This window comes from Plectrocnemia conspersa, unplaced genomic scaffold (assembly GCF_051122295.1).
Source record: "Plectrocnemia conspersa isolate PC_06_02 unplaced genomic scaffold, ASM5112229v1 ptg000006l, whole genome shotgun sequence".
NCBI classification, from domain to species: Eukaryota; Metazoa; Arthropoda; class Insecta; order Trichoptera; family Polycentropodidae; genus Plectrocnemia; species Plectrocnemia conspersa.
This window is the reverse complement of record NW_028277170.1, coordinates 14,518,102-14,539,638: the sequence shown is the minus strand read 5'-3', so window position 1 is coordinate 14,539,638 and position 21,537 is coordinate 14,518,102. Positions and strand designations below refer to the sequence as shown.

Below are 21,537 nucleotides of genomic sequence, written 5' to 3'. Positions count from 1 at the left end.
ACCAATAAACTGTTATATTTATTTGCCTCTGTGTGCACGTTATACTACCTGCGATTTGGATAAAATACTATATTAAGTTTTATAGTGTATATATAGTGTACGTAAACGGTTCTTATATGTACAGACGGCCCTCGACTTTCGCACATAATTGGTTCCTGAAAATGTGTGCGAATGTTGAATGCTCAAAATAGAGGAAAGTAAAAAAAAATTGAAATTGTGTGTATTTTAAAATATTTATTTATCAATTAAATATAAGAAGTTTAAGAGGCGCTTAAGAGACATGTTTAAGTGGGGTTTGTGGGTGTTTCCTTTGAAAAGTTATCAAGAGTTAACTTTTTTCCACTATTCTTTTTCTTTTCTTCATATAGTATTTTATAACATGCTATGTCTTTATTGATCGCCCTACGCACTTGAGATATGCGTTCTCCATTGGGATCACAATCATCCATAATATTTAAAAATTTGTCGAGATGCGTGAAGGCTTCATTCATATTCTTCATTGTTAAAGAGTTTTCCAAAATAAACATGTCTCATCTACATTAAATATTCTTCGTCTTCAATAATTTTGGATAATTAGGAAATAAATTCTTTTGCAGCATATTTATTCGCATCAACCGATTCTCCATCGATCCATGATGACAAAGATTTTTTTTTTGCCATGTTTTTTTAGAAACATATCTTTAAAGATTGTGGAAATATATCTTTAATTTCCACAATTTTGAACGAATTCCTTAATTATTTTTTTATTTTTCAAAATTGAACATATCGTAGACCTGTTTGTATCATACGAACGTCCGATTGAAGCAAAAAATTCACCGCTATCAAAACGTCTAATAATTTCTATATTTGTCCCGAATCGTGTGAAGTTTATGAGTCCTTGATTTCTTTTTGTTCGTATCAACACTGAAGTTTTTCCGTTTCTCACTTATGTTTATATTTTTTTTTTTTTTTTAATTTTTAATATAAAATTATTTTTTTTTAAATGTGCGAAATAGCGAATTGTGCGAAAGTATTGTGTATACTGACTACACCACTTGGAATCTAACTATTGGTGACTCAGCGTCTCAAATGCTTAAAGCAGCATCTTCCAAGGTATTTTTTCTTTATGTAGAATGCTTGTTTTCGATGAGGAACATTTCTGCTTGAGCTTTACAACCACATTATACAAACTAATCATCCATATTTTGCTATTATTATCCCCTATCTCAAAACATGTGCATTATATTAAGTCCAAAACAAATTTTCGTATTTATTCGCGGGCGTGAAAACGTACAAGCGCAAAAGAGGGGCCAAAAGGGTGGTAAAGCTATACACGTGCCGAATTTTTAAGGGTGGGGCCCAGACTACAGCCTACCCTGCATATATAGCTAGCATTATCTAGCTTAAAGATGTGATTTTTCAACCTAATAAGCTTATCTGATAAAAAAGCTTGAATATTTGACAGCGATTAGTTCGTGTCAAGTGTTATTTAATAATATAATTCTGATCTCATATATAATTTTACTACCTCTTCGCAATCTTACTAATAAATATGGAAGTGATGAAGTCGTTAATTTGTTTATATATTCTAAAACTAATTGATAACATCTTTCAACACATCAAATAGTAATAATCTATTTTTACAATCGCTTAAATAATGATTATTTTTAGCGTTTATACCGTACCTACTACACCCGAAAATCCTTGATACTATGCCAATATGCCAAACGTTCAATGACGAATTATGTTTTCATTTTCATCAAGCACATAGAGCTCAGACTCTCGGTGCTCTAATTATCTCGGAAGCAATCTCTTTAAACGAACGGTACTTCATTAAACGAAAGACCCCTGCCCTTTATGGGGGTAAACTTACGAATAGATCGTTGGGCTTCGTTATGTGTTTGTTTAAAATTTATACATACACACTAAAAGGAAGCCAGACATATTAATTAAAGACTTTATAAAATTCACACACTTATTTAAATTATACAAAGTAACTTTCATACCTGATTTTGCAGTTATATTATATAGAAATATTATTTTTACTTTAACTTATCCATTTAAATAAAATAAATTTTACATTTATAATCTAAGAGAATTTTTTATATGATTATGTTACTAATATACTATTGTTTACTTTATTATATATTTGTGATCTGCAAATATTGATAGTAAAAAAGTTATTTTATCTCTGCTTATAATATTTATATCAACGCAGAGTATCTCTATCAAGAATCGATAAATTACATTCCAACCTTTTTACTTGATTGCTTAAGAAATGCTTCACCACTTATATTTTTGAAAGACAAATCTCCGGTAATCTCGATATCGAAGTTATTAACTGCAAAATAAGTCAAGTTGACCGTAATTGATGGCATTCGTGACTGTCAAACGTAGAAACTAGCATGGAAAAACGTTCTCAAAGCGTGGAGAATAACATCGAAAAGAAATTATACAAATAAATACTTTAACTTGATTAATCATATTATAAAATTCAACTATATTTATGTTGACCCTTAATTTATAATCGGCTTACATCTGTTCGACGCGTCTTAACATATTAGAAACACTAAGAATGCGAGTAATTATAGTATTATGATGGAAAATATATTTTTTAAACCATAAAGTTTTTAGTTAAATGCATGTACTAGTTTAATACCAAATGATTTATTTTGAAGTGTTTTAAGTAAATAATTAGATGATTATACAGTGTTGGTATGGTATGGTATACAAGGAAATTTGGAAATTTATACGCCATTATTAAGACAATAGTAAATTTCTTTCTGTCCCGAGTTACTTTCTCCGCAAAAGCAAAATCAACTTAGTAAAGTATCATCAAAACTCACATTATGTTTTTCAAAATCTTCTAATAATAATAATTAATTAGATCTCACACGTTGAAGGGTGTAATTTAATGCGGCGTGCTTCTTCTGAACAGCTTATAGGTCCGTGGGCACAGTTCGCATGACTTCAAACGCGCGTCTGGCCTATCTCTTGACTGGTGTTGTGTATAAATAGCTACAAAATCATGGCTGATTAATTCTTTTCAACACTAAATTAGTTCGAATTTTTGTTTTAAAAATTACTGCCGTTGAAAAATATTGTATATATCTATATATGTGTGTAGGTTTCTCTACATTTCTTGAATTATAAAATAAAACAATTATACCTACGTTGTTTATTGGATATTTAAATTTACTATTTTTTGCATATATATGTAGATTTCTCTACAATTAATAAAATTAATTTTTGTAAACTATTCTCTGGATTTTGGCGAAAATTTAATTTTTTAAATTATAGAACAAATATTTTTTAGCTGCATTGTTTGTTTAATATTAAAATATAGTAAATTGATATTTTTAATTCAGATGTGTCATTATTTTATTATTTTTTTAATTTAAAAATTGTATACCCTTAGAGTTATTAAAGACATAATTTGTTTTATTAAATTCTTCAATTTCAGTTCTCACCCAAAAATAATATTGAGTCGATGCTGTAATACAGATGTATCTAAATTCACCTCTTTTAAAAATATTGCAACATACTGTAAGATTATTTTTACATATAGAAATATCGTAAAGATATTTCTATATGTAAAAATATTTCTACTGATGATTTCTTTAACTCAAATATTATTTTTATATATTTTTAAATCGTTCAGATTATTTTTAATAATAGTGATCTTTTGAAAACATTTTCATAGTCTTTTTGACTTGTCGCAACAACTTCCGAGCTTAGAACTTAAATTTGTTTTTGTTAAAGTTTAGTATTAGTAGAATAAATAGGATTAAATCAAAATAATATAGAACAAAGGTATTTAAAAAATTATAAAAAACGAACAACCCTAATGGTATGATATGAAATAAACGGAAAAGAAATGACACGTTTTTTTACATATTAGATAATTTTTATATTCCTCCCTTAAAAACCCAAAAACGTATCCAAGTGAATTTTAAGTATTTTTTTATTCCTAAACCAATGCACTAATGAATTTAATATTTAGTAAATATGTCGGATGATTTAATTAAATTTCACATAAAAATCATAGTATCTAAAACCAGTTTTTTTTTAGGAACCGACAAACCAATCTTAACTTTTTACAATTACAATATCTTATTTTTTGTGAATTTTCGAGCTAGTAATTATCGAAATTTCAACATGAATTCTTCAAACAAATACGACTTCTCAATTGGTCGCCTCAAGTGACCAAGGTGGGCTGGATTTAAACTCTGAGTTGATCCGTCTCTGGACGAATGATTGACTGTAAATATCAAATCTACTGTTTTTTATGCCATTATGTGTTTAATAATTTACGTGAATCGTGTAACTGTTTCATTTCATTTTCATACGAATGTTTGAAAATTTGTTTTGGTACACGCATCGCCATCGGACCGAATCGAATGACTACACATTTTGGGCATCGCGTTATGTAATTGTTGCGAGCGCGCGACGAGTCTGCGCGCGGACATGCTTACGCGCGCAAACGTCGACGGAAGCTTCCGGACATTACGGGCAGTCGACGCCGAGCGTCGTATAAACGCAGCCGTCGATCGTCCCGGGACATTACCGTACGGCTATCGGGACGCGTACCGGCGCCTAAATTCAAAAGCAATATAATAATAAAAAAAACAAGTTATACCGATCGATTGTAGCGATTATTTCGCAAACTAAAAACTAGACAAAAAGGCGACTTTGCAATTTAAACACGTATACCATACGCTTATCTTTCATAACTATTGTGATATCCAAATCGAATCAATCTATACCTAAATTATTTATAATTCAGTTTTATTACCACTGTTCTGTAAAGAGTATTACCGATCGTTCACACTATCTCGGTCACTCGTCTAAAGTGAATTATTGTTTGAATGTGACAGCGCAAAAAATCTTACTTAAATCGTTCCGTGGCGGTGGTAGTGTGAACGATCGGTCATTTATAAATATATTTTTAATTATATATTTACAGTTAGTTAATAATGTAAATTTAAACACTGCCGTCCTAATTTATTTTTATTTAATTTAATAAAATACTAAATGTAGTTTTACCTTTTGTGCTCGAATTTATAAAATGATTAATGAAAATTGCAAAAACGTTGGTGGGTAAATTCATTAGGAAAACTCAAATGTAAAATTCATATAACAGTTACTTATCAGAATTTTTTGCTGCGCGGCTAAATAAGCTTTCACATTTTAAAAACTAAAATGGAATTTGTATGTGAAATATTTTAAAACAAAATTGAATAAATATAATTTTTAATGAGTTTTCTTTTTTCTCGTATTAAGCATACTGAATATAATTTAAATATAATGGGAAAAAATAAAATATTGTATAATTTAAAAAAAAATACTTTCTTTGTGGCCTGTGAATCATGTGTTACTAAATTAGTGTTTCATGAATAAAACTCTATATCAATTAAAGCAAAATACATTATGTTTTGTTAACATATGTTTGCAAAAATATACATATTATCTAAAATTAAAAAAATACATTACAATTATAAGCGCTAGGTAAATAACTTATTTTGTGGGCTGTTTCTAATCAAAATAGTCCAATCATTCGATGCATAGACAATCTTCGAATTTATTATATTTATTTTTAAATGTACTTTGATATGGTTATATCACAAAATGAGATTTTTATTTTATTGGCATAACTCCCATAAAACAACAGTTAACACGTTTAGCACTCGTTAGTCTAACATTTTCGAGTAATAAAATGAAGCATGCGAAAATTATTTTGGTGGATTCGACATTAAGAATGTTTGTTTCGAGTTTTATGTAATGTTTGATGATCCCATGACTAATTTCTTCTCTGGTTTATTTCTAACTCTTTCAACAGTGAAAAAAGGTGGGTAAGATATGCCAGCGGTGTTATTTCAGTGTCGCGATGCGAACATTTAAAATTAGCTCAATATTTTCATATGCATTCCAATGCCATTTCTTTTCCACTTTCTTTGTCTCTTTGGGTTGATATTTTTAGTTAACATATAAATCAAGTTGGCATTTGCCCTACAAACCAGCTAAAATTATTTATTTATCTTTTCGACTAAAACATATTTATTCTTAAACACGAATTCCCTTCCTGTAAAAAATATGATATCATTAATATAAGTTTACTTGTTACATATTTTTTATTAAAACTATGGTATAATCGGTTTTATATGTTCACAAATAATTTTAGTCAAAACTAATAATCAAGTTCCGATGAAAACATATATTACAATAAAATTGTTCGGGCTTGAAGGCCGATAGGGTGTGACTTTGTAGCCAAATAGACGCCGAAAAAGCTGGTAACAGAATTTTATAAGCATATATAAACTATAACATATATAGAGAAACGTAAATGTCGCTCGCTATCAAACGGAGGAGTTGAAACGGCAGGTCTTGGAAATCGGAGATTCTTCGTATTATTTTCGGCTATTATTTTAGTAGAGCTTCTGGATTTGTTGTAATGTGTCTTTTGAGTTAAAGTCTCCTGGTACGTCCCTGCTGCTGTGACTCCGTGGCGTCTCTTCTATCTGTTGCTAAGTGTCACATATTTTATAATGCTAGTTCGAGACTCGCAGATGATGATGTTTGCGAGCCAATTGCATCGCTTCTTAGACCCCCCCCCCCCCCGAAATGTATTGTTGATTTTGCTGCTTTTAAACATGCTTTACTAAATGTAAATATAACAAAAATAATATATAAAGGTGCGGTAACCATATTATATTTCACCTTTTGATATATGCAATTGTATGGTTTTTATTTTCAGTATTCACAAACAAACCCCAGGTTACCCAACCCAATTCATAACAATCTTTGCATAATGTCCGCAATCATCAATATCCAGAATTTCCGGTGATTAGATCCAATATTTACTGTCTAGAATCTTAGTGTCCGCATTTTCGTTTCCGCAATAAACCGGTCACCAAAAATATGCATGTAGCCCAATGATTATTAAAAGACTGCTTTAAACAATAATATTGATTTAAAAAGATATTATAATCCATTCGCGCTTCATTGAATATCAATCAATTATTTTTTTATTTCAATTCTAAACCGTTCAACATCACAGCACAAACGCACAGACGTAGATGAGGTGTTTATCTTAAATTATTTTAATACTAGCGATATTCGAAAAGTAAAATTCAAAGGTCAGTATTTTACCTGTTTTATATTTAGAGCTTTATATATTTAAATCACCATGGATAAATTTAACATACATCTCCAAGATGAAAATCAATCAATGAATTAAAAGTCTGAAGAAAGCTACGTAAATATGCGGCTTTTATCATATGAATTTGAGAGTAGATTTTATAATTTCACAAAACAGCAACTGCATTTCAGTATCAGTCGATATCGATACGTTGCCTGCGAACTTTCAGATATAATGTATATATTTGATATCAAATATGAATCTAATATGAAGTGTCTTTATTGGACTTTCATAAGTTTATAACTACTTAATGAAAATTACCATCCACTGTTTAGAGTGTACGTTTATTTTTATCGTATGAAGCATACAAAAAGTAAAATTAAAACAAACACTTTAGACGAGCATATTTGAATCACTATTTCGTTTAATAAACCAAATATTGATGCACTCAGTTTTTACATTAAGAATCATATGTTGTGGATTTTTGTATTAAAAGTAAGGTTGTATGGGTTACACTATATCTTAAATAAATATTTATTTCTATATACAGTCCAGTTTTTTGTCGGACGATGCGGTCTAAAAGATACAAAAATCGCTTCCATTTTTACTAACCTTGTATCATTACTTATAGAATATTCTTAGTATACATCAATAAAAGCATATACATGTGTATATTATAGATGTTTTACTGTTGTTTGATTTCCATTCAGTCCCCTCACCAAAGCATCGATGAACTCATCCATTTCCAAATGTCGCGACTTCAAACAGAAAAGTTGCTCAGTCAGCTCGCCCACCGTTTAGCAAATCCGTATATCTAGGTGGTCATATCTGACCCACATTGTAAGTTTTAGCAAACCTCAATTTATGTGTATTCGATTAATTATTTCGTAATCGAAGGGGAACGAAGAACGTCGAATAGATATTATGCACATGCTATACTAGTACGCGCTGTCAACGGCTGCCAAAAGTTGGCATCGACCACACCGATGCATTTTCATTGTTTATCAACATTTGCCACTGGCACTGTGCCGAGTAGAATGGGCTTATTGTTCTCGATTAAGTCACAGGAGTCTTTCATATTTAGCAGTTACAGCATCATGAAAAGGGGAATCGCGTCATCTTCCAGTCTAAAAATGACTGCTGGATCAAAACTCGTACGAAGGGCGTTGATGTTATAAACAAAGAATATAATATATAACACCCCCACCCTTAAAATGAACTAATTATCTCGATAAAATTAGTGAATCTGTTTAAACAAAAAATATTTTAAACTTTTCCCTTACTGGATAAATACCGATTTTGCACCTTGTATTATATTTTTTTAATTTCTGAATTACAATTTTTTTATGTATGTTTTAAAATATTCATAAAAAATAATATTTTGTATTTAGCGTTATATAAACCTTGACAAACTGTTAATTCGACAATTAATAATAATACATTAATGTTTATTGCTTCTGATCCAATTTAAAGTTGCATTTTTTTTTATAACATTTTTTATACTTCAAAGTTTAAATTCCACATTCTCGATATTAAACATAATATAGTATCTCTAAATATTTTTCTGCATAAACATTTCTTTTCATATTAGTTTTCAATATATTTTACGATAATTTGTTAGTTTTACAAACGATATTTGATCATCAATCAATTTTATTAATCAAATGTAAAACGAAGTTTTAATGAGTATAAAATAATATTTAGGTTATTCATCATAAAGTGTAACGTAAACTTTATTATTATTCATAATATTATATAAAATTACAAATATTATTTAATCTTTAATTATTAATATTAGTGATTATTAAAAAATATATTTATATTATTTTAATTTCAATTATATTTTATTTTTTATAATGGGAATTATTTTTCTACATAGTAAGGATCGATGCGAATTTTAATAGGTTATAGGCTAAGGATTTGATCCACCGTCTCAAATACCACGTAGACGTTAATGACTGATTCTGGATGTCGGCTTCTTGATGAGTGGTCTCGTTTTAGTGGCACGTACAAATCAACGTACACTCTTTTCCGCAAAATACTATAATATATAACACTACTAAAAGATTATCTATTTATTTTAACCTTTCTCATCTCTAGATTACAATACTTGCTGATGATGTATTTGATTTGGATGAATTTATTTTCAATCCTTATATAGAGTACGCTCGGGATAAGGATTCCGGTTTGTTATTGTGTGCGTGAACTGTGTGGCTCAAAACAATTTCGCTCAGAATATTTATTTTTTTATTTTAAAAGAAAATATCTGTTTATTTAACATACATACATCTGAGCTAAGTTGGAAATTTAAACGGACAATTAAAAATATATTATATAATCGAAGAAACCAGACATTGATGTCAATAATTAAATATTTGCAAAATATAATGAAGTCCTTCGCTATTCTTCAAAAGCAAAAAGATAAAAAATGGGGAAAGAAATTATTCGCAGATTGTTTAATGGCTCGACGACTCTATTAAATCATTAGAATCCATTGAATAAATTAAAAAATTATCATTGGCGCAACGATAAGAATAATAACTTTTTTAAGCCTTACAGAAAATAGTGTAAAAAAACCAACAACGTACGGATTAATGGAAAAATAATTAAAATATTTTAATCTACGGGTAAGAGAACGAATAACACACAGTGTATATTTGAAGCCTTAATATCAATTAAGAAATTTTGTTCTCTTAAAATTTCATTTATAAATAAAAAACAGTGGCACGAGCTTAGTGACCTACCCATGGGACAGTGAGCATTTCTGGGTTTTAAACCAATATCAACACAAAATTATTTAAAATAAATCACTAGAGAAGATCGAACTTCTGTGCCACACTGCACTTTAATGACGAATACCAGCGTTGACGAATCAGCGACTGTCCTTAAAAGAGAAAGCGAGACAACGAAGTACATGCTACATCGCTTCTCCCTCTCATGTACATGTACACGCACACAATAACAAACCGGCATCCTTATCCCGAGCGTACAATATTTAGGCTTGATCATTACACTCTTTTGTATTTGTTTTTTTGTATTGTAGCAAACGTCGATTTTAATCAATCGGACACTACAACAATTTTGTCTTAAATTACATCGAACAAACTAAATTTTAAAACGCTCGAATCCTATTTATTTTTAATATTTAATTAGTACACGTGTGTCACGTGTTGTTGTTTACTTAATTTACAACTTTTAAGGTTTCATATATTAATCCCAAGTTGCAAATTTCTGAAAGGCGTTCAAAAATATATTTTTAAATTCCTAAAATAATGAACTTCTTTGTAAATATAAACAAAAACAATTTTTATGCATTGAATGTATGTATTGTATGTAAATGAAATACGTAACTCAATTTGATATTTAAGAAAATAAATATTTGAAAAACATGACCATTAGAAACCATTCGAATATCGAATAGTATACAATAACTTATTCATAAAGTTATATAAAATCAAATAAATACACACATAATATTATATGTTATAAAAAAAACAATAAACGTCGTCTGTAGCTTGTGGCTTTTTATTTTTAAAACGAATTAAGGCTTTATTTACTTCTTCCAAAGAGGGTTCATCACTAATTGATATATAATAAATGTGTCTCTTCGGAGTAATATTTTTTTTCTGAGCCCATTTATCTAAGATTTTTGGGTTTTCCATTATGATGGTTCCTTTTTTATCCGTTCATATGAAGATAGTTATCTTTACGGTAAAATAATTTACTGTATCTGAGCTGTTCAATCTCGTTCAGTGTATGTTTTTCGCTTTGCCCTTTTTTCTTCCTGTGAATTATTTCTTCCTCTCTGTAATTACTATAATAATTTATAGTTTTCCACAAATGCTCTTGTGTGGTTTCTTTGTTGCATTATTTTATACGCCAAGAATTTCGACTAATTAATTTCATTTCTGGAATTTCGGCAATTAAAAAATGTTTTTTTTTTAATTATTTTGTTTTTCGATTATTTGTTATTATCAGCACAATTATGACCGAATATTAATATAACGAATAGTAGTAATAAATATAATAATAGACAGATATATTCGGATTGGAGTCTCTATACTATATTTGCGTTAACACAGTAAGTTCGAGAGTTCTATTAATTTCATCATTATTCATAATTGAGAAAGAGATAGCAAGTTTGGGTTTACACCCCTGCTATAAGCACACGATACGGATATACGTTCGATATACTTATCATTACTCCTATTTATATTTTGAAGAAATATAAAAAAATTATATTTATCAATTAATCTGCTTAACCCAAAATTCTTTCTCAATTATGAATAATGTTGAAATGGATAACTCTCGAACTGACTGTGTTAACGCAAATAGAGTATGGTTGTATTACTATAATTGCGCGCATTATTTTTTTTATTTAATATATATTTCCGCAGCGTTCAAATTATATTTATTTAGTTTAGTTCTATTATTTATAATATAGGTACATTGGACATTTTTGTTTAAATTAAATTCCTCGAGTGTTTTATAAATGTTATATTTAGGAATATACAAATTATTTGAAATAAGTGCTTTGTTGATAATAACAAAGCACTTATTTAAAATAATTTGTATATACCTAAATATAATATGTATAAAATATTCGGGAAATTTAATTGAAATAAAAATGTCCAATTTAACGTAAAATCTATAACGCTTGAACTAATTTTGGAAAATTTGCGCCAGCGCCAAAACAATTTCCACGAAAATGATTTTGCTTTGATTCATCGAATCTTATTTTAATATGTATGTCAATAAAATTTAATATCATTCTATTGAAAAAATCCAATATGCAACGCTTTAAAAAAAAACACTGATATGCATTATTCCTTATTAGAAATCCGAGACCATCTATTAGGTTGTTTCATATGAAGTAAGACATAAAATATATTTTTTATCTATAATTTTTTTAATTAAAATTTGCTCCATTTTTATCAATGGTCTTTTACCAACGATTTAACAATGAGCCTTTAGATTTACAGAGGGTGTGATGACGTCAAAAACTTTTATAATATCCCATTGATTATAGAATTTCGTATTACGAATAAATAAGTTTAATGTAGGATAAAAATCAGGGGAATATGGAGGGATAAGGCAAAACTTTTAATACTAAATCGTTTAATTAATATGAGATCTCTCATTATAATCTAAGCCTGTTTACCAATATCGGATATTTTATTTTCAATGTATGATTTTAATTTCACTATAATAAATATATCAGAATGACATTACAATCACTATCTTTTTTAAGTAGCAAACTCGGTTTCGAAGCATGTTTAGGAGCTTTTTTGAAGCCCAAGTATTGTCCTGGTCTCTTATGGTTATCATCGAGAATCCATTTCTAATCGCAAGTAATGATTTTATTTAATAACTATTATCTATTGTTTCTGAGAACTAATGAAGGAACGATGTTGTTTGCCTTAGAGTGTAGAACCCATTTGTTATTTTTTTTTCTTATTTCTTGTTGATTGTCATCTTAAAAGGTTGATATTGCCGGTAAAAAATGTTTCGAACCAACGTCTTACCATACCCTCGTCAAATCCCAAAATGCCTGCGCCGCATTGTGTTTCAATTTGAATTCGTACAATCCGTTTCTAAACATGTTTAGGAGCTTATTTGCTGTCTAAATATTCTCCTGGTCTCTTCTAGTTATCGTAGAGAATCCATTTCTCATCGCAGGTAATAGTTCTATTTAAAAACGATTCTCTAATATTGCTGAGAACTAACAAAGAACAGACTTTAAAAAATACTATTTCTGCGACAAACATTTGTCCATGGTTTAACCTATCCTATAACATGATCTGATGTCATGAAACAGTAATACGTGCACTACACTCTCTGGAAGTTGTCCGAACCGAAGTCACAACTGAAGTCGGGCGAGGTCGTCGACTTACGAGTAGCGGCCACAATGCCACAAATTTCATATGCCGTCATATGAAAACTTTTCGGTCGTAAATATTCAATTTACGCAAAATCTTAGTCGACTTTTGCAAAATGCCATAAGGAATAAAAATGATACTTCAGAATACGAACACCACATCTGTGACTATCCTAGAATGTGTCGCCATCGATTCTAAATAAGAATTCGTTATGGTGTGACATTTATATAAACCGACCTAAGAAAATACAACGATTTTTTTAACAAAATCAAGTACCACTAATTATTTTTTAATTATTTTATTTTATATGAAAAAAATATATAATAACGATATCTGTTAGAAGAATATATGATACTATCAAAAATATAAATAATCCCTTTTGGTGCCTTAAAATATTCAAAGATGTCAGTAAGAGTCTGTTGAAGTCCCCGATAAGCATGTGGTATTATAACTTGACCACGTGACCACTATGCAGCGCTCGACATGCGTGTTAACCATAGGACGCCTACGCGCATACTGAAATTGAACCGAGTTACTCGTTTTATTTTATTTTTCGAAACACCATATCATTATCTCTCTCACTCTCGTCACTTAACACGCGAGAGAGTGAAAGGGAAAGTATCTCACCGCTCGCGCTCGAAAGAGCAGCTCCGACTTCGGTCCGTTTGCCGACAATGTTCGGAAGCGCTCGAAGCTGGCCAAGTCGACTTCCGAGAGATTTTAAAGCGAGCAGAACCGAACTCGACCGAAGTAACCCGCTATATTCTCCGTCCTTGGCCAACCTTGGCCAACTTCCAGATAGCGTAGTGCATGCATAACAGAAACCTCTAACTTTGCTGCGAGTTTTCGAACAATTATTTGTGGATTAGCATCTTTCATGGTTGCTATCAATAAAATATGTCTCGAATTAACTTCTTACGGTTCTCTGGCTAACACTACCCTCGCCAATTCTCAAATTGATATTTCTTGTGACTTGCGTCGCATTGTGCTACAGTTTGAACTCGTACAAGAAAATCTTTTGTCAAAACCATAAAGCCCAAAAAATAAATAAAATAAGTCTGAATATGAAAATAACATAAATAACCCAACACCCTTTGTTGAAGGGGGTCCGTAAGAATTTGTAGTGGAGGGGCTGTATCAATAAAAGTTCAAAGATTTAAAAAAAATATTATTAATAAAACTAAACTATTTACAATATAAGTTATTGTACTAGACAAAAATAATTTACCAAGTTAGTTTAACATTAATTTTATACTGGGAGAGCTGCAGCTCCGCAGCCCATATGGACGAACCGCCACTGGTCATGTTTCCGACCGAGTAAAAATTGCACACTTGATATGAAACAACCTAAAAAATAACATTTAATAGTATTAAGAATATATGTATACAAAATTATACATTATATTATATAGAGCGACGGTTGTATTACAGAAACATTTACCGCGTTTAATTTGTGTACCGTCTTTTTAAACTACATATAGATCGTTTGATATTTTTTCATTGTACGTGCTATAGAAATAAGCAGTGAATACCTTAAATAGACAATTTTGATATCGGTTTCAACGAAAAATATGTCTGCATAAAGATGGCTAGATCCCACGGAGGAATACTTTACTATGTCATAAGAGGTCCGAAAAATGCTGAGAACGAATGCGACGGGTATGTAGTTAAGGCCATACTACTTGAGACTCTCCCATGTCATTAAAAATAAATCAACAGATATAATACTGGGTCTTCCATAAGTCACTTTACCATTGAAAATATTTTTTGTTTGCTAATTATATGTGGATTCGTTTTAAAATACGTCCATGCTTATTTCTAATGAAGGTTTTTATTTTATCTCATTTATTTCTTTTTCAATTGAAACTAGAAACAATCTTTGCGTCACTTATAAATTGAAATCCATGAGCATTTGAATTACGTTACAACCATTATTTAATGCTTTAGGTATTGATCTGCATATTTCTGATATTTCAAGTGCCTCAGTCTGGTCATAATCACTGTTTGCACTATGAAGAATTTTCCTCATAAATCGAACTAATGTCACTAGCTTTGCTTTAGGCCAATATTCAAATAATTGCTGTCTAGCATCCATTTTAATATTTGTTCTTCAGAATTGTATTAAGACGCGTTACGACAAGATATTGTCGTTTCATTGGTGAAATAACTTTTTGGTTCATGGGTTAAATAAGGATATATATAATTTTTACAACTATAAGACTTGCTTTTAATATGCTTTCATTTAAATCAGAAGGAGTCTTAGGCTACACTTTACTTTTTATAAATTACTTCATGAACCCATTAGATTTTGAACTAATCTTCAAATATCTTTTAATCCACCTACCTAGCAGTAATCATCAACAGCTAAATTTTAATTATCTTAAATGATCTTTGGTTTGCTTCTTTTCTAAATACTGAAATATATTTACTGTTTCTATACTTTTTTCATAAAAGTCAAGGACTTTTAATGGAAAGAGAAATGTTGCGTCAACCATTGTCAGTAAAAGTAGTAAAAGTGGAGTCGTCAGAGTTATTTTATCGTATGTTTTCTTTATTTTCAGTACGGAGAGCGGGTGGGACAACCCGTTTAGACCCGACGGAGACCTAAGTAGAGAAGCTGATGAAATTGTATCTTTAATAAGAGGTGGAAAACCTATTACACCAACCCCTGGATATTCCGTCCCGTTGCTGCCCTCGCTGGATGAGACTGACCGCGATTTGGCTAATAACCATGAGGTTAGTTTTCTCTTTTGCTTCTACAAATTCGTGTATGTGACTTTAAATCAAATTTAATTTAACCCTATGCCAAAAAATACTATACGTTTACGTATTTATATTTGTAGATGGCTGCTATCATATAAGATTAAAGCTTGTCTTATATTATAATAACACCTACATGCTAGTCGCGGATGAGATAATAAATATTGCTTTTAAATATTACCTAATTTATTTACCAATTTAGTTTTATTCATAAATATATACATTTAATATAAAATACAACAATCGTTTCATAAATATCTACAATTAGATTTATACTAAATTATATTTTTCAATGGTAATAATAATTAAAAACTCGATTCATACTTTTTAATGTTATTTTAAATTTATATAATTAAAAGTAATATATCGTCACATGCCAGATAAAGGGTTAAATATCTAATAACAAAAATGCCGACCGATTATGTTGTTTAAAGTGAACTTTGACATATTTTAATGATAAACGTATTGTGTAATTTCATCAATTGGTCGTTATGTTACATAGAGAAGATAAATTTCACTCATTATTTATTATTAGTGTAATAAATTACAATTATTTTTTATTTTATTTTAAATAGCAATGCTCTTCACTATTAAAAGAAAAAATACTATATGCATACATAAATATATTAAATTAACTTTTAAAATATAATACATATATTAGATTTCCCGGTTATATTCCCGGTCAAAAAAGTGCAATCACATGTATTCACTTATAATTAACTAACATTGTTATTTTATTTATATTAACTATTAAAATTCTAATATTGATTTAACCAATGCTTATTTGCACCAAATGATTCATGTGCAAAACCGCTTATGTCCAAAGCTTTTGGTGCAAAATTATTTATTTTATAACAAAATATTTAAACGGCGAAAGTGTTACTTTATACATGTATATATCAAGGTATAAATTAATTAATACGAACTCTTTTCTAATACACCAATATATAGCCCTGGATCCATCTCCACCGTAATACGTGGAGCATCGTTATCCAGCGTCTCAAGCTCCTCTAAACCGGTTCATCCACCAACGAAAATTGCCAGATTTAAATCTGGCAAACCACTTTTTTCACTTTCTTTCTGCCACATTATCATCTACACACACATCATTTTACTCCTTTAAAATCAAAAACATTATGAGTTTCGATTCATCCTGAAAGTTATTTTTCTTAGATGGCAAAACAAGTTTGAATGGATGTTTATAAAAAAAGCATTACTAAAAGGGATTTATACAATTAACACTTAACGCCATTGTTATATCAGTATAAATTATTTTATAATCATTTTGAAAAGGTACAAAAAAACTATAATGAAAAAGTTAAAAACACCTAAAAAAGGAGCAATTATTTTATTATGAATCATATACATTTCATCAGAATGTATGTGTACAATTTGCCAGTTGTGGACATAAGCGTTTATGCTTTAATTCCAATCAACTAATCGATAATATTGTTTGGCAGTCAAACATGCAGCGCCGTTAATCGGCACACACAGAAATACAAATCAAAAAAAAAGTAAACTTTTATTTGCATTTTTTTAATACGACTTGGCAAAAAAATAAAAAAAGATTTTGACTTTGTACTGCTTGGACTTTCAGGTCGCCACACCGATAACGCAGTCTCCCCAGAAGCAGACGAAGATATCCAACAATCAGTCTGCGATAAAGAACGGCACCAGCAACGGAGGTGGAGTGCCTGACGAGCAAGCCACAACTCCAGGAGCCGTGGAAATCCAACGCAGCGGACCCCAAGAGCCGCTGCAGCCAGAACACGTTCTCATTAAAAAGAAACCCAAGTGCAAGTGCTGTGTTATCCAGTAAAACCGACAAACAAAAAAATATATATATATATATATATATATATTTATAATACACAAAAAGTCGGCTGCCACCTGTAATAATATAACATACATACATACATAAATATATATATATATATATATATATATATATATATATACACACACATGTATGGCAATACATATGATATAAAAAATTTAAAAAAAAAAAACAGAGAGCCTTTACAGTTCAGATTGTCGACTAGTAACAAAACTGAATTTCAGTTGTTTGTAGTATATTATGTATATGTAAAAAATATATTATTACATTTTTTTATTATTATTATTACTATATTTTTAATATTTAATTATTTTGTAACTTGTATAAGATATCTAGTTTGCGAGCACAATGTATTTATCACAATATATATTTTTTTAATATTTAATTTATTTGACATGTTACTGCTATTTTCATATATTTAACACCAGTCGGAAAAACTTGTTTGTAAACATAATTGTATGGTTTAATGGTTCTCGATATTAATTGCTGCATATATTCGTCTTTGGCTCTTTGCGATAATTCCACTGATTATATTACTTTTTTGTGAAACTCTTTATTGTATTTTTGGCAAATTTAAAAAAGCTGTTTTAATGATTCTTTTAATGTTTTATTTTTCACCAATATGGATATTTTTTTTAAAATAATGTTTCATTATTAAAAAAAAGTTATTTACTATTTTATAAATAATCTAAAGTTCGTTTAATTTTTAATTAATTTTTAAATAATCGATATTTCATTATTATCATTTTAAATTTTAAGATAGACGAATTGAGCTAAACTTAATGGTATTTTTTAATAAATATCTAATAATAATATTCTAAAATGTATGGTGCCTGACGTTGTATTCGAAACTATTAGGATTGCACATTATGCAAAGAGTGATCTGAGCCCGCTTGCCGCGTGAAAATAAAGAATGTCTGTGTTAGACTTGAGTATGTTTTTTGTGATTTTTATTTTTACAGCGGGCGAAGATAATCAATTAATAAACGATCAATACATAATATTGTAGATTCATAGTTTTGTTTGAATGTTATACGATAAAATATATACATAATAAAGTTTTTCCGACGGTCATGATTTGACATGTACTAGTCAAAACTATCAATATCAAGTAATTACACTCATATACTGTATGCTCTGATAATAGTCTCATACCTTGACAATCTGAACTGCTGAAGCTGAATTTTTAAATATTTAATGTTGTATTAACGGCGAGAGTAAAATAAAAACAACCAATAACAAACTGATTTCAAAAATAATTATATTTTTTTTTTATATTTTTGTTCATTGATCAATCTGATGACTAAAGTAAGCTTTTTCAATGTGTCAATCCTAAATTAGCGGATCCTATCTGGTAAAATAATTGGAAAATTGATAAATATTAAAAAAAATACTAGCTGGCTGTGGCGCATCTAATAAATAAATGATTACCAATGAAACAATTTTTATGTGTAGATAAATTAAATTGTAAATTTGAAATTAAAATTACAAGCTGAGTATATTCCTCTAAACGCTTTTTTGTATAAATATACGTAATTGAACATCTTGACAGCATAAAATATTTTAATTTTTTTAAGTGTATTAATTTTTCAGTATACGTGTATGTAAAAGGTGAACAAAAATATATATTTCAATTATTTACTTAATATGTTTCAGGATATTTTTTTGTATTAAGTTGAGCCATTTTGCTAAAAAACAGATCTGTCTTTTATTTTATTTTTCTTGGAAAAAAATACATTCCAAATGTTAATCTTACATTAGTTTTTATGTTCATCGAAAACAGTTTTGCAGCTTTCGAAATTTGTGTACTTTGGCTGCTTTTCATCATTATATGTATCATATAAAATATTAATTTTACTTTTTTTATACTTTTGTAAGCTTGTTGTTTTATCAAAATCTCTGTCTCTCTGTCGTAATAATTAAGTAATATCTATAATATGTAATCAATATGAATTAAATTATATATTGTGAGAGAGAGACATTCAAACAAATAAAAAAGAGATGCGCATAATTTTAATTATACTTTGAAGAAAAAAATCTCGGAGAGACTTATTGAAACTCATTATTCTTTATTTTTGTTATTCTCTGTATTTCATTGCAATTTGTATACTAAACGAATAAAACAAATAAAAAAAACATATATCGAGTAATGAAAATAATAGATAATTCAACCAAAATACTTTAGTGCGCTTATAAAATTCCTTATGTTAAAAAATGTCAATAGTGTCAGTGTTTAGGTAAAATATATTTTTAAAATAAATAAAAAAAAAAGCATGTGATACATAAAATCTTCAAACGTGTATTGTTAGTCCTCTCGATCTTGCTTGTTCTAAAGAATTTTATCTAAAAGTCTTCTAAAAATATTATGTGTATAGTTAACAATGTTGAAGTGTGTGTTCGGAAGAATGCGTGTTCTAACAACAAAGTTATAATTAATTTTATTGTTATTTTAAGATTGAAGACTATGTAATTGAAAAAATTAACGACGGAACGTACAGCAGGTCTTGAGATGAAACAATATTAGATAAATGAAGTTGTATAAGTTCAACTGATAGTGTGCAAATAATTAGTTTTTTTCTTATAACAAAAAAAATGATCGCCACTCCCATTTATCTAAAATGAAAAATAACTATAACTGACACCAAAGTATTATACAAAAAACAGTCTCTTTGTTGTATTTTTTTAATTTTTAAATTAGTATTCTATTGTACATTTTTAATTGTATATTTTTTTTATATGCATATATTAAATTTTCTACTTGTATTTTTTTCTATTAATATATATTACTGCTATTCTTTATACACTTCATTTGATTTTTTTGTTTACATAACATCACTAAATAGAACTTATGACCTGTTACAATTGGTGCTAACGCATACACACGGCATTCGCGCTGATACTCCTAATATAATATTCAGTCTGAAAAAGTATCATATTCGTGTAATATATCACACGCATTAAAAAGGTTGCGAGAAAGTTTTGAAGAAGACATGGTTTTATTATTAACTATCTATAATAATATCAATGTTTATGTGCATATATACATCTACTTTAAAATAATATTGTTTTATGTTATATTTATGTTTTATTTGTTATTAATATAAAGCATGCTGTATAAATTTCATGATATATGCACCAGATTCAAACTACAAATCATTCTGATGGTGAATAAATAAATAAATTATATTTTAAAATTATACTTTCATTTTCATTACTTGTGTATTTATACCCTACAAATTCCCTAAAATTAACATCTTATAGTAATTGATAAAATCCTATTTAATATACCATTAGAAAACGTCAATATGATATTTTTTGTCGATGAGATAATGAAGCAGTGATATATTTTATTTTTCAGTGCATTTAATACTTAAATTGGATATATTGTGGACTAAGCAGATGGAACCATCAAAATCAATAGTTGCCGGATTAATGCAACAACCAGAACAGAGCTCTATTATATTCTGTAATATACATCTATACCGATATATAATATATATGTATACAATACAAGCGACACCTACAGTGTCAGTATTAGGTCGCAGTGTCGAATGTAGAAGATTCGTTGACCTTCTGATGTGGTCTACATGGTCCCTGGTTCTTTGTTGTCAGATGAGTCGAGTAATTACTTCTTGCCGTAAGTGATACATGTCCGTGAACTTATGAGTGGTTCTCGGTGCATGCGTGAGTAACTTTGTGTTGTACACACGAGTGATTGATACTACTTCCATGTGTCGTTTATATTTGTCTTTCGATAAAACTTGAATGAATGGGATAGAGGGCAAAATATGACCAATAGCGTTATTGTATAACTCCATCTCCAGTACATCCCATAGTAAAAGTATTTTTATAAATAGCGCGAATCCAAATTGGTGTAAATACTCTGAAACACTTTCAGGGAATCAGCATATACTAAATATTCAGAGTTCGCAATTACCGCATGT

At 29.2% G+C, this 21,537-nt stretch overlaps 1 protein-coding gene across 4 annotated transcripts in view; it reads left to right on the top strand.

Annotated features, from left to right (window-relative positions):
- The window catches only part of LOC148234324 (uncharacterized), a 145,989-nt gene extending 125,199 nt beyond the window's left edge, over window positions 1-20,790 (top strand). For 3 of the 4 annotated variants that reach the window (XM_088187429.1, XM_088187431.1, XM_088187432.1), the window contains 2 exons: window positions 15,558-15,732; window positions 17,354-20,790. In XM_088187429.1, coding sequence (XP_088043555.1) covers window positions 15,558-15,732; window positions 17,354-17,575 — 397 coding nt within the window. In that variant the 3' untranslated portion in view covers window positions 17,576-20,790. Of the gene's footprint in view, window positions 1-15,557; window positions 15,733-17,216; window positions 17,271-17,353 lie in introns of all 4 variants that reach the window. The other variant, XM_088187430.1, reaches the window with a different exon arrangement.
- The last annotated feature ends 747 nt before the right edge of the window (window positions 20,791-21,537 follow it).